The 15,415-nt window shown below is 43.7% G+C and overlaps 1 protein-coding gene across 2 annotated transcripts in view; it reads left to right on the top strand.

The window, feature by feature from the left end:
* The window catches only part of NR5A2 (nuclear receptor subfamily 5 group A member 2), a 255,326-nt gene that overhangs the window by 179,886 nt on the left and 60,025 nt on the right, over positions 1-15,415 (top strand). For both annotated transcript variants that reach the window (XM_033915244.1, XM_033915243.1), the window contains exon 7: positions 4,108-4,255. In XM_033915244.1, the coding sequence (XP_033771135.1) occupies positions 4,108-4,255 (148 nt within the window). The remainder of the gene's footprint in view (positions 1-4,107; positions 4,256-15,415) is intronic.

Raw genomic sequence — 15,415 nt, forward strand, 5'->3', positions numbered from 1 at the left:
CTGCTGGTCCGGGGGTGGGGAGAGAAGATGAGGAAGGCAGGAATCCCGGGATACACGACGGTAGGAGGCAGTTGCAAGTCAGCTGACACAGACGCTGGAGCCTCTCTTCCTGCCCAATGTGCCGCGGCACACTTGAAATCTCAGGAGGCACACAGATTGTGATACACTGCTGTAGACAGTGACAACAACCTACTGCACTTTATTTTAAAAATTTTGGCCAAGAACTCTGAAATATTTATAATTGTGAGTCCAAACAATTGCCAGTAGAACCACCAAAACTCATTTTTCATCCTGTGTTTTTGTAAAGAGGTGCATTACAAATGTCTGAACAGTAATTCTTCTACAATCAAAATGTTTTGGGTCATTTCTCTCTTCACATGATGCTCAGCATTATCAAAAATGGATTATTCCTCTTCATACAGCCCTTTTCCCATCCACTGTTTCATTTAAAAGTAAAAAAGCAAGCAATATGAGAGGGCGCTGAAAAGTTCTTAGCCCAACCAACTTCCTAAATTCTGAGCGTTATTTTGTCACTGTTGCTGAAAAGTGGTGTCTTATTTCGTTAAGTGCCAATTTGCAGAAATTAAATTTTATGTTTTTTGACATTGTTTCAGATCACTGATTGAACCATATCCATATCATTCTCTTCTTGGGTGGGCTGACAACTTTTCAGCCCCCCCCCCCCCTTGTAAAACCTAGGTGTGGTATTAGCTTGGTTATGTGTTGTCAAATAAGCTCGTCAACAAATAACAGTAAATTAAAGCATTAGGATGGACATCAAGATGACCACTAGCCTTACCCCTGAGATTGTTCCATAATGGGAAACCCAATAGGTGTCTGGATCTCCCATCACCCTGCTATTGGAGGCCACTGGGGCAACCAGCATCTCTTTCAGGTGCATTTAATTTTTGCAGCAACAGCAAATTTGTCTGAGAGGCAAATCCTCATCTGCCACTCACCAAGACTACACTGTATTAAATTTTTATATTTATTGACATTTCATTACCATAATTGACTGCACTTGGTTTCTTAGTAGAAGGCAGAGGGCTGCCTCCTAAGCAGTAGAACTGGTCCCCCGAGTAGGATTTGCAATTAAAAACAAGGCAGGATGGATTTTTTTTTTTTTTTTTTAATTTTGTAAATATGATGAGTTGAATTTTCAGCCTTAACTAGAGAATACTAGCTCTACAGATTCCTTTTCCAGGAGCACAAAAAAAAAAAAAAAATTACAAGTCAGTGAAACCCAACCCCCAAAGGTGTCAATCAGCTTATATAAAATCAACTGTGCATGAAAACGGCTTGCAAGAGCTTCAGCTCAGAATAGACATTCCCATTAAATAGAGTGCAACTCCATCTGCTTTGTCTATATGTCAATAACATCTATAGAATTTAAAATGTAATGGTTGCTTAGTTGCATTTTCTTAAATTTTCCGCATTGATCATGTAAGAGGAGAGAGTGGCACAATTTAAATAAACATACCCAAATCTCCTTCAGTCCAGGGAGTTCAGATCAGATGACTGTGAATTGTTCGTTACCAGCCCAACACGATCACACTGCATTAGTCAAAACCACCTGTTGCAGATGACTGGGCCTCCCTCACCTTAAATCATGGTTCTTCCTAGCCCGCCATGTTTTGTTATAGAGAGTCGCAATGCCCTGGTATCCCACCATAATAAGATCCACCTTCTGTCATTCTTATTTCAGCACCATTCATGATTTTGCTCACATATGCAGTAACTCAGTGAATAGGCGATAGAAAAGTGTGAACAAATCAAGAAAAGTGAAGCTATGATTACTTTTGCTCTTCTAGTATACAGCTAGCTTCTGAATGAAAATTGAAAGCTCAGTGCGGTAACTTTGATTATTTTGATCAACAGCTGTTTTGAATAATATTTTTTTTAATTCGTAGAGAGAAACTTAGGAGATATGAGGACAAATCAATAGTTAGAATCATCCCGGTCAATGTTTAGCTGGCAGCAGTCAGTGTTTTTTCAATGCTGACTGCTATGGACTGAATTGAACCCATATATTGAATGCCAGCATCTATGCAGGCACCAGCACTGAATTATCCACAGGCTCTACCCACACTCTGGTTATGACCAGAATGTAACTGGTTAGCTGTGATATTTCAGCCTTTTACCCTCCCACCCCCAGTTAGCTAACTAGGTTGTGGTCTAAATATTAAGTTTTCCTTTACATGTGCTGTTACTCCTGAACCCCCTCCTCCACTCTTCTGTAAGCCCCTCGGGCCTACCCCAGTCACACTGCCCATGCTGGCTCTGAGCACAAAGGACCAGATTCTATGTGGTTCCCAACCCTGTCCTGGAGGACCATCAGGCCAATCAGGTTTTCTGGATAGCCCTAATGAAAATACCTGGAGAGGATTTGCATGCCTGTCACTTCCATTATATGCAAATCTCTCTCATGCATATTCATTAAGGCTAGCCTGAAAACCCAATTGGCCTGGTGGTCCTCCAGGACAGGGTTGGGGACCACTGCCATAAAGGACACCTATAGTTAGGCACTTAGATCAGCATGCCTAGCCAATCTAGGCACCTAACTTAATTATTTAAAAAGCTTAATTGGCGCCAATAACAGGCTTAATAATTGGATTCAATTAAAATTAATTGCTTTCTAGGTGCCTATCTCAGTAGGTACCTACCACTTTCAACTAGGTACCTAGTCCAAGATGCCTACCAGTGGCATAGTAAGGGTGAGCAGAGCCCAGGGCGGTGGCGTCCCTTCCTCCACCCCCCTGCCGTGCACGCACCACATTCCCTTTCCCTGTACCTTTTTAACTTCTCTGGCATGAGCAGCGTGTTGGTTCGCCCTTTGATGTCACTTCCTGTGCGCGGGTCCCGGAAGTGATGTCAGAGAAAGTGCCGATGCAAACGTGGGCAGCAACCTCACGCCGGGGAAGTAAAAAAGATTTGGGGAAAGGCAAGGGGGGGGTGCGCCCGGCAAGGAGAAGAGCAAGGGGATAGAGAGGAGAAGAGGTGCCGTGCCCTTCGGAAGAGTGCGCCCAGGGCAGACCGCACCCCCCTTACTACACCACTGGTGCCTACCAGAAAGTGGGTGTGGTTAAGGGCTGATCATAGGTGGATCATGAGTGTGTTTTCCGTGTAGGGGCCTAAATCGGACTTGGATATCGGTGTTTAGGTCAAGGAAACCCAGGCATAAATAGGGGGTGCCTAAGTCTAATCTAGGCGCCTCTAGGTGCGATTCTTGAAAGGGTACCTAACTCATAATAGACATCTTGTTCCTCTGTGCCTATGTTTTAAGCACCGTTTATTGACACTACAAATTCTAGCAGGAGTCTCCCTACAGTACACTATGGTTCCTGGGTGAAACTGGGCATTTTCTGGGCAATGTCCTATTCTGATAGCAGTGTCCTCTCCTATTTCAGATTGTAATTCTGAGCAGGAATACTATAGTCTTGGACTCGATACTCTGCTAACTGTTCTGTCCTGTAAGATATTTCCCTATTTTTTTTTATTTCTCTTAATGAAAGGGAAACTCCCAGCCTTCCACTTTTCCTTTGGTTCTACTCATTATTTTTTTTCTCCTTAAAATGTGGTCCGAGACACATTCTAGGACTAGGGGCTCCTTTTACTAAGCCGCGTTAGGGCATTAACGCGTGGAATAGCGCGCGCTAGATGCTAACGCCAGCATTGAGCTGGCGTTAGTTCTAGCCCCATAGCGCGGGTTTTGCGTGCGGTAATTTCCTGCGTGCGCTAAAAACGCTAACGCAGCTTAGTAAAAGGAGCCCTAGGTTGGTACTTTCTTTCACTTTTATTGCAATTTGTTCCTTACTTTACTATTCTTAGAATGCATTTTCTGTATTCAAGTATAATGAGTTTCAAGTTTTTATTAAAATCTGATAAAGTGCCTATCCAATTTCTAAGCGATATACAAAGCGTAAAAGGGTTCCTGGAACGGAACCACCGCGAATATCGGGGGAGTACTGTATTTCTAGAGTTTTCACTTCATGGAGAAAACAAAAAGTGAAAACACAACCTTACTTTAGTTGATATATTTCACATATTTCTTTAGCATCCTTAAGTGAACCCTTGTCCAGCATTTATATTATCTTCTTTTTTTTGCAGGTGGATAATGCGCTAATAGCTTCCCAAGCAGGAGCCACTCTAAATAACCTTATCAGTCATGCGCAGGAGCTGGTGGCAAAACTTCACTCTCTACAGTTTGATCTACGGGAGTTTGTATGTCTCAAATTCTTGGTGCTCTTTAGTTTAGGTAGGTAATCCTTCTTTCCTTATCTTCCAAATTTCACAGGGAGAAAATCTATAATCTGACACCTCAATTTAAGTGCTACAGTGGGCCGCACAGCACCACTTCTGTAACATTTAGGCGCGCCTGAGTCTAAGACTAGCACAAAACCGTGTGGATGTGCCAAAACCTAAGTGTGCCCCCACTTATGCCTGTTTTAAGTTGATGTGTCTTAGTACAGTGTTCTTCAACCACCGGTCCAAATTTCCTTTCGGTCCACAGGACCGGCAAATGCATCAGGTCCACAACAATGCTCTTCAACCGCCGGTCCACGGTGCGATCGATGCAGCACTATCTTCGAGCCGGCTCCCTCTTCCTCACTGACTCAGTGCACAAAGCCACGGGCAGCAGCTCCTACATGCGTCCTGCACTTGAACTGGAAGCCTTCTCTCGAATGTCGCAACGTCAGAGGGAAGGCTTCCAGATGAGGTGCGGGACACGCAAGGAGCCGCTGCCTGCAGCTTTGTGCACTGCATCAGTGAGGAAGAGGGAGCCGGCCTGAAGATAAGGCCGGGGGCTGCATAAAATGGCTAGGCAGGAGCAGGCCAGAAGGTAAGGCATAGCATGGAGGGAGAGAGACAACAAAGGTATGGGAGAATGATTTTATTTTTGAAATTAGTGATTGAATTAGGTCAATTCTGAGAATTTACATCTGCTGTCAGTGTGCTTTGTGTAGTTAATTTTGTGGTTAACCATTATGTGTTGTTAATAAGATTATATTGTGAGTATCTATGAAAAATGAATGGAAAAAAATAGTGTTACAATAAGTACTATTATGGGGGCGGTTTCTGGGGCGGAGATTGGGTAGAGATGAGTGGGGGTCTGGCCCATGACTTAGCCCAGTGTTCTTCAACCTCCGGTCCGCGGACCAATGCCGGTCCACAAAATTCTTTTATCTCTGCCGGTCCATAGGTGTAAAAAGGTTGAAGAACACTGTCTTAGTATACCATGATAGCATTCTATAAGTGGTGCACATTGCTTTGGCAACACTCCTAAGCTCCTCCCATATGTATGCGCCCCTCACTGTTATGTACTAAGCAATACTGGTGTATACATTACGGGGCTCTTAATCGAAAGAGAAAAACGTCCAAAAACCAGCCTAAGTCGGCATTTGGATGAACATTTCTCAAAAACGTCCAAACGCTGATAATAAAACCGGGTTTTGGACGTATTTAAAAATGACCTAGTCCTTCATAGTGCCGCTCAACGTCGAAAGCTAAACGGGGTGTGTCGAGGGCAGGAGTTGGGCGGGACGTGGGCTGGCTTAGACTTAGTCGTACAGCATGTATAACCGAAAGTTTAACAACAGAGCCTAAACTCACCAGATAAGCACTGCAAACACACTACCCCAGTGATCACCAACCCCCATAAAAATTTTATTCACAACTTTAAATTTCAGCCTCCAGACCATCATCACCTGGCTGCCTAGCATAGGAAAACCTAGTCGTCCAGCCCAGAGGCAGCTAAAGTCGTCTTGGGGGTGGGTTAGGGACCCATAGAGAGGAGGACCCATGCCCATAAGCCCCTTTAATCACTGCATTGATACTGAAACATGTGCACTGCCCTATACACCCCCAAAACTCTTTTTTACTGGCATATAAGTGGCTCCTGCAGCCATACGGGCTATTGGGGTGATAGATAAGTGGATCTAGGGGATTCTGGAGGTGGTTTGGGGGGCTCACCGTCACCTATAAGGGAGCTGTAGTGAGGAGAAGCCATGGCACCCTTTTTGTGAAGTTCACAGCGGTGCCCTGTAAGGTACCCCACTATTTAGGTGGCATGTCTGGGTGTGCAGTCCATCACTTTGCAGACCCCTCCCACATCCAACAGGGCTTGTTCTAGGCGTTTTGGACTTGGACTGAATGTTGAACGGAAATGTAGTATAAAGATAGACGATTTAGTGGCTTGGACGATCAGATCAGTAGGACGTACAATTAGATGATTTTCGAAAGTAAAAAAAAGTTGGACGTATCTTACGAAAATGTGTCTTAGCCTCTTTTTAACTTTGGACGACTTGCGATATGGACATAAACGGACTTAGACGTCACTTTCAATTATGCTCCTCCATGTGTATAAATGCCCATTACTAGTGTCTCTGATGTGCATCAGTGCTAATATTCCATACATTGCGGGGCGCACTGGTGTTTAATAGTAGGTGCCAAGTTACAGAATGAGGGGATGACACTAATTCTTTGCTCTGTTTCCTTAGCGACTGAAACGCTACACTTCCAGTCACTATTTAGATACTTTACTTTACAGAATTTGATTTTTTTTTTGCCTCGCCAATGAATATGGTCAGTGTGGCAACAGAAAATCCAGCTCACTGTTAACTTCTCTCTTTTCTGCAAACGTCTAAGTGGAAAATATATTTTCAACGCATCCCGGTAGGCCAGATCTCAGCGGTTGTAATTTATCACCGTGTCCAGTTCTGTAAAGTGAAATGTCAATAAGAAGAGACAGCCGTCATTCTGACCCCACATTCAGCAAGTTGTCTACCTTCTGAGGGTGATTCTGTAAGAAACAGTGGGTGACTGGTACAGCTTTCTTATCACTGTCAGGGGGCAGACAAATGCTCTTCATTTGAAATTGGAAGGCTTTATCAATGGGCAAATAATTGCAGAGCAGCGATTGATTGCACATCTGACTTGCCATGAGACAACAGAGGCCTACAGTAATGGTAAGCATTTAATCACTTAGTATCCCCAACAGTGAGTTCTTCAGAAAGGCACTTCTTTAGCCCGACAAAGTCACCCACTAAGACAGTGAGAATCTTCTTACTGGATGTTCTGTTCACTTTGTTCTCTTTTTTTCATTTATTTTGTTTAATATTTTTATATACCCTCTTCTTGGTACATCCAATCAAGATGGTGTACTCAGTGGCATAGTAAGGGAGATGGGGGGAAGGGGATGGACCACCTCATGTGCCATCTTGGGGGGGCACCAGCACCATTCTACCCCCATGGCACACGCCCTCCCTCCCTTCCCCTGTACCTCTTTAAATCTTCGCCAGAGTGAGCAACTTCTCTGGCCTGCTGCTCATACCAACCTGGCTCCCCTCTGAAATCACTTCCTGATTGTGGGGTGAGGAAGTGACATCAGAGAGAAAGCCAACGTCAGCATGAGCAGCAGGCCGAAGAAGCTGCTTGTGCTGGCAAAGATTTAAAGAGGTATGGGGAGAAGGGAGGATGTGAGTGTGGCATGGGGGGCAGGGAAGGAGCAGAAGCGTGAAAGGAGTGGGGACAGGGTAGAGAGGAGGGTGCGGGGGGGCGCCACCACCCCTGACACTTCCCACCCTCACTATGCCACGGGGTGTACTAATAAAACAGATACACCCAATGAGACAGCTTGATGGCCCGGGACACGCCTACCTCACAGACTTTATCAATAAATCATTACAGTCAGGAGAGGTCCCACTCAAATGGAAACTCTCAGTCAACAAGTCCATTCTGAAGAACAAAAAAAAGACCTAGATCTGTCCAACTACAGACCAGTAGCCAACCAACCATGGCTATCTAAACTCTGTCCAACTACAGACCGGTAGCCAACCAACCATGGGTATCTAAAGTAATAGACAAACTAGCCTGCCAACAAATATCAGACTTCCTAGAAAACTCATCAAAGCTAGACCAGGCCCAATCAGGGTTCAGGAGACACCTGAGCATGGAAACAGACTAGTAGAAGTACAGGACTTGGTCCTCAAACACCATGCTAAAGGAGAAGACGTGCTGCTGGGATTCCTTGACCTCTCAGTGGCCTTCGACCTAGTCCAACACACACTGCTAAAATTGAGATGCAGAGAAATAGGCCTCAAAGGAAAAGTCATGGCATGGATAGAATCCTTTCTATCCAAAAGATTAATGAAAGTAGAATGGCAGGGGACTACAAGCAACTGGAAGGAAGCAGACATAGGAGCACCACAGGGATCAGCCATGTCACCCATGCTGTTCAACCTCTTCCTCCAACCGCTGGGGAAATTCATCAGAAAACAAGGATGGGAATGCTACATCTATGCAGACGACGTCCAACTATTCATCCCACTGAAGAAACAGAATGTGAAGACCAAGCAGAAGATCAAGACAGTTTTAGAGAAAATCTTTGATTGGTTCCAAACAAACAGACTTGTAGCCAACAGGAAAAAAACAGAACTATTTCTAATCAACAAATGGGATGAAAACATCCCAAGTTACCAACTAACTCTGAATGCAACACCATAAAATCATCCATGGAAGGAGTGAGAAACCTAGGAGTATGGCTGGACCCAAACCTAGACATGACAATACACATCCAACGTGTCGTGAAAAACGCTTATGGCAAACTACTGGGTCAGAGGACTAAAACCCTATCTAACCCATCAAGCAATATCCAAAATAGTAATATCCCTGGTACTCTCAATCTTTGACTACTGCAATGCAATCCTGCTTTGCATCCCAAAATACATGATCAGGCAGATCCAAATAGTACAAAATGCTGCAGCTAGATTTCTGCTGGGAAAATCAAAGCAGATGAGTGTCACCCTCTTACTGAGAGTTACACTGGCTCCTAATTGAAAGCAGAGTACAATTTAAGATCATGTTGCTGACACACAAAATCATTCAGCTTTCAGAACTACAATACCTAGCAAACAGAATAGACAACCATAAACCAACTTGTGCCCTACACTCGAGCCTAGAATACCTACTGGAAATGCCCTCCTTCAGAGATATCAAATACAAAAGCGTCAGGAAAAGAATGTTCTTGGTGATGGCTCCAGTGTAGTGGAACTCCCTTCCGAGGGAATTAAAACTAGAAAAGGGCACCAAAGGATTCACGAAAGGAATTAAGACAATACTCTTCACAGACCACTGTAGCAAACAAAGAAACAATTAGGGGAATAGCAACATGGAGGAAACAGCAGGGTGCTACCCACTTGGTACATGAAAGGGTGACTCCCCAGTCATTAGTAGCAGTATAGAAGCTTCCAATTCACATAAACATAAAGACAAATAATTATGAAAACAAGTTAACCATTTAAACAGAAAGAAAATAAATTATTTTTAGCCTCATATAAAATACAATTAAAAAAATGTCCTTTTTTAATAAGTCAGGTAGCATATTCCGCCATTCAATAGATATTACTCTAAAGCCAAGGTTCCCAACCCACCCTCAGGACACATTTGGCCAGTCAAGTTATTAGGACTTCTACAATGAATATGTATGAGATTTATATGCATGCTATAACTTCATTATATGCAAATTCATCTCATTCAACTTCATTGTGGAAATCCTCATAACCTGACTGGTGGGTCTTTCGTACCGGTCAGCCAATGAATAGTGGTACTAACTGGCTATGTCATGCAACATAGCTGGTGACTGGGTTAGCTGATGACTGTGAATATTCATGATTAGCCAGCTTAGCGCCATTTGACCAGCCAGGAGCCAGGCAGAATATTCATTATTAGCCATTATAAATCTCTTAATTGACCCGCTCTCCCCTCTCTCTCAATAACGGTCCCCCCGACCTCCTACCCTTTTCCTCTCTCCCCTCCTAAGCCCGCATGGAATTTCACGGTACTGTGATACATATAAACTGTTATCTTTATCATATCGTAATTTTTCGCTGTATTTTCTGAAATGTGCGGCCTACTCCAAACAAGGGTGTCAGGTCAAAAGCGCGCTGGGACAAAGGCGTGAGCAGACAACTGAGTGCAGTGCGGAGGCGCGCGCCGAAGAAAAAGACTGTTTTTAGGGGCTACGACGGGGGTATGGGGGAATCCCCCACTTTACTTTATACAGATCGTGCCGCGTTGTGGGGGCGTTGTGGGGGGTTTGGGGGATTGTAACCCCCCACATTTTACTGAAAACTTAACTTTTTCCCTGTTTTTAGGGAAAAGTTACGTTTTCATTAAAATGTGGGGGGTTACAACCCCCAAACCCCCCACAACGCCGCCGCGATCTGTATTAAGTAAAGTGGGGGGGACTCCCCAACAAAAACCCCCGTCGCCGCCCCTAAAAACAGTCTTTTTCTTCGGCGCGCGCCTCCATCTTCCGCTCAGTTGTCGGCGCGCGCCTTTGTCTTCCGCGTTACTGTCTATGAACCCCAAACAGATCCTCTCGGACATTACATACCAAACTGTATATCTTATACTCTTGCTCAGCAAATTGTATTTCTATATTCTTGCTTTCTTAAAGTCTCTGCTCTCTGTATTTCCTCTTACTATCTGCATATTGTAATTCGCTGAATGTCCAGCTCTCTTGACTGTAAACCGCCTAGAAGTCGCAAGATTGTGGCGGTATAGAAGAATAAAGTTATTATTATTATTATTATTATTAATGGACTCTCCCTCCTACCATAATCTGTTAAAAATCTAGCTAACATGCTGTGTAACCTGCAGTCTCCTAATTACTGTAACTTACCAGAGAGTCTGAAATATAAGGGAATGGTACTTGTATACCACCTTTTTGTGATTTTATATTCAAAGTGGTTTACTACATACAGATGCTTATTTTGTACCTGGGGCAATAGAGGATTAAGTGACTTGACCATGGTCACAAGGAGCAATGCTGGGATTTGATCATAAGAACATAAGAATAGCCTTACTGGGTCAGACCAATGGTCCATCAAGCCCAAAAGCCCATTCTCATGGTGGCCAATCCAGGTCCCTAGTACCTGACCAAAACCCAAGAAGTAGCAACATTCCATGCTATCGATCCAGAGCTAGTTTTCAGGTGGATGGGGGGTAGTGGGAGGCTGCTTTGGAAGATGGGGCTGGATTGAATTCTGTTTGTTGATTGGTTACTGTTGTGGTGTTAAGTAAAGCTGCGGCCAAGCTATTTTTCCAAGAATGTTGTAAGGCAGGGGTGCCCACACTTTTTGGGCTTGCGAGCTACTTTTAAAATGACCAAGTCAAAATGATCTACCAACAATAAAATAAAATGTAAGCTGAGAAAATGTTAATTATCATTCCTATTCCGGGTTTTTTTTAAAGAGGTCAAGGCAGATGACTCTATGCACTGTCACCAGTAACAACCATACAAAAATAGACAAATATACCCTCCTCCCTTTTTACTAAACCACATTAGCAGTTTTTAGCGCTCTTGACGCTCATAGGCTCCCTACGCTAAAAACCGCTATTGTGGTTTAGTAAAAGGGGGGCCATAGTGAAAAATATAGACAGCAGATATAAATTCTCAAAACGGACACATTTTGATCACTAAATCTATATATATAAAATCGGAGGTATGTATGTGTGTATGTATGTGTGTGTGTATGTGCCGCGATCACGCAAAAACGGCTTGACCGATTTGAACGAAACTTGGTATGCAGATCCCTCACTACCTGGGATGATATGTTCTGGGGGTCTCGCGGCCCACCTGCACACGTGGGCGGAGCTACAAACATAAAATCAGATTTCACCCATTCATGTCAATGGAAAAAATGTAAAAAGCTTCCATTCTCACAGTAATTCAAAAACGGCTTGACGGATTTGAACAAAACTTGGTATGCAGATCCCTCACTACCTGGGGTGATATGTTCTGGGTGTCTCCCGGCCCCCCTGCACACGTGGGCGGAGCTACAAACAGAAAATCAGATTTCACCCATTCATGTCAATGGAAAAAATGTAAAAAGCTGCCATTCTCACAGTAATTCACAAACGGCTTGACCGATTTGAACGAAACTTGGTATGCAGATCACTCACTACCTGGGGTGATATGTTCTGGGGGTCTCGCAGCCCTCCTGCACACGTGGTCGGAGCTACAAACAGAAAATCAGATTTCACCCATTCATGTCAATAGAAAAAATGTAAAAAGCTGCCATTCTCACTGTGACCAATTTGGACGAAACTTGGTATGCAGATCCCTCACTACCTGGGGTGATATGTTCTGGGGGTCTCGCGACCCCCCTGCACATGTGGGCGGAGCTACAAACAGAAAATCAGATTTCACCCATTCATGTCAATGGAAAAAATGTAAAAAGCTGCCATTCTCACAGTAATTCACAAACGGCTTGACCGATTTGAACGAAACTTGGTATGCAGATCCCTCACTACCTGGGTTGATATGTTCTGGGGGTCTCGTGGCCCTCCTGCACACGTGGGCGGAGCTACAAACAGAAAATCAGATTTCACCCATTCATGTCAATGGAAAAAATATAAAAAGCTGCCATTCTCACTGTGACCAATTTGGACGAAACTTGGTATGCAGATCCCTCACTACCTGGGTTGATATGTTCTGGGGGTCTCGCGGCCCTCCTGCACACGTGGGCGGAGCTACAAACAGAAAATCAGATTTCATCCATTCATGTCAATGGAAAATATGTAAAAAGCTGCCATTCTCACTGTAATTCAAAAACGGCTTGACCGATTTGGACGAAACTTGGTATGCAGATCCCTCACTACCTGGGGTGATATGTTCTGGGGGTCTCACGGCCCACAACTCTATTTTGCTTGCTCAAGGGTGGGTTCACCCAAGAATTTATATGTTCTTGCTCCAGGAGGTGAAACTAAAATTGTTGTTTATAATCACGTTTTGCGTTAGTTGTATTGTATTCATTTTGTCAAATATTTCACTTTATAATTTGAATATTGTACTTTTTATTAAGCTGTAAAAAAATACTTTCATTCACCACTATAAAGTATCTTTATTTGAATCCATTTACAGTGTTATTGCTATAATTAAATACCCGTGCAACGCCGGGGCATCAGCTAGTTGAAAATAAAGTCATTTTTCCTACCTTTGTTGTCTGGTGATTTCATGAGTCTCTGGTTGAACTTTCTTCTTCTGACTGTGCATCCAATCTTTCTTCCCTGCTTTCAGCCTGTATGCTTCCTCTCCTCCAGATCTCATTCCCTCCCCCAAGTTTTTCTTCCTTTCTCCCTGCCCTTTCTTTCTTTCTCTCTTCATGCCCCCTTTCTTTTTTTCTGTTTCCCTTCTTTCCTTCTGTCTCCCTGCTTGCCCCCTTTCTTTCTTTCTCCCTGCCCTCCACCAAGCCACTGCTGCCACCATCGGGGAACAGGCCCCCAAGCCACCGCCGCCATCGGGTAACAGGCCCCAAAGTTGCCGCCGCCCCAAGCTCTCCCTGCATCGGGCTGACCAGCATTCCTCTCCCCGACGTCAATTCTGCCGTCGGAGAGGAAGTTCCGGCCCAGCCAGGCAGCGATTGGCTGGCCTGAACTTCCTCTCCGACGGCAGAATTGGCATCGGGGAGAGGAAGACTGATTGGCTCGGTAGATCATCAAGGCAAAGTGAGTCAATCACGGAGCCCGGGATGGGCTCCATGATCGACTCACTTTGCCTTGGCGATCTACCGGTCAATCGCAATCGACCTATTGGGCACCCCTGTTGTAAGGTGTTTTATTTGGAAGCTTTTGATGAGCATGTGCAATGGAAGTGGTGCAAGTGCCAAATTTTAAGTCTGTAACAATGGTAAATGCAATTGAGAATAATGCTAGCTAACCTTTGTTTTGGAAAATGTATGAAATCATTTGAAATTCAAACATAATTGATTAGCATTCGGAAGAGACGGTCATTCAATATTTACACCTTAGGGACTAGGCAAAAGCAAATAACAGTACATAAAACCGATGCTTGTCTTAATTAAATGCAATAATAATAGGTGTTGTTCTTTCTAGTGAGCGAAGCAGTTTAGTAATGACCTAGTATAACTCATTTTGAAGTTCTAACTTTAAACATAATCAATATGAATTTATAACTCGGGAAGAATAGGTTATCTTTTATAATGCAGAATTTAAATAGCCTGAACCACCATTTATTTTAATGCAGATTTGAAGGATAGTATATGGCAAAAAAAAAAAAAAAAATGCTTTCTGTTTTCTTCTGTTAAAGTGATAACATGAGGCTTTATTCCACCTTTCTGCCTTTATGAGAGCACATTTCAAAAGCCTTTTATCCATCATATTGCCTTTTAACATGGGAAAAAGGGCTATTGAGAATTGTTCACCCTATTTTAAATTGTACGTGAGTTTTCCACAATAAACACTTTTACCTGCATTCAGCAGAACCATTTTCAGTTCACGATTTGGGTGGGGATCCCAACGACACATTAAAGGTACAATGCCGTTATTGGGGTACAGTGATGCCAAGCACTGAAGGGCAAATTCTATAAGAAGCGCCCAAAAGTTAGGGGCCTAATTAGGCACTGTTCAGCGTGATTCAAGTAAAATTGGGTGCTGTTTAATGAATCACGCTGAGCGGAACCTATTTTGGAGGTACCCAAGAAATAGGCCAGCTCTAGGCACAACTAAAAATTAGGCGCCTAGCTGAGCGCTTAAGAGCAGTGATTCTGTAAGAAGGCGCCTAACACGTAGCCACACCCACACCTAACATGCATAGCGCCTATTTTTTTGAAGGCCGCCTCAATTTTTTGAGGCGCCTTGTTACAGAATCGCGCTTCCTTGATAGGCGCCTTGGTTTCAATCATTGCCAATTAAAAAGCTTAATTGAGCTTGTTATTCAATTTAGATAGGTGCCTATCTAGATGGGCGCCTCTGAAATAGGTGCCTAACTTTAGGCGCTGGTTACAGAATTTGGGCCTGAGCGCCAGTTCTGTAATGGCAAGTCTATGGCAGGTATTAACGTTGGTGCCTACATATGGCATTTTAGTGGGTAACTTACAGCATTCTGTAAGTTATTTGCATAATTTAGGAGACCCGCCTATGACTTGCCTAGGGTTACCAAATTTTATGTCAGTATGTCAGAAAAAGCCCATAAGCCACTCTAGCCATTGAATTGATGGTGCAAATTGTGAGCCCACCAAAACCCTACTATAGTGCCAGATAGTTGCCACCCACAGCCATAAAGGCTTTTGGGGTGATTGACGGGTTGGCATGGGAGGTGTGGGGATAGGTTTGAAGGACTCACCCTAAATAATAAGGGGGTTACGATGAGATGTAAATCTGGCAACCTTTATGTGAAGTTCACAGCAATGCCCTCTATGGTGGGCTACTGCTAGGTTTACCATATGGCTCCAGAAAAAGGAGAAACAGGCTCCGGTTGGGAATGGATCTTTTCTGCTTTGCTCCATATGTGCTTTGAAATGCCTGTATTTTGCAACTGCGACTATATGAAGGTAAGTGCCATTACCTTTATAATATAAATGCCATTACCTATACAATTTAGTAGGTCAAAGTC

The sequence above is a fragment of the Geotrypetes seraphini genome, chromosome 12 (genome assembly GCF_902459505.1).
Source record: "Geotrypetes seraphini chromosome 12, aGeoSer1.1, whole genome shotgun sequence".
NCBI lineage: Eukaryota > Metazoa > Chordata > Amphibia > Gymnophiona > Dermophiidae > Geotrypetes > Geotrypetes seraphini.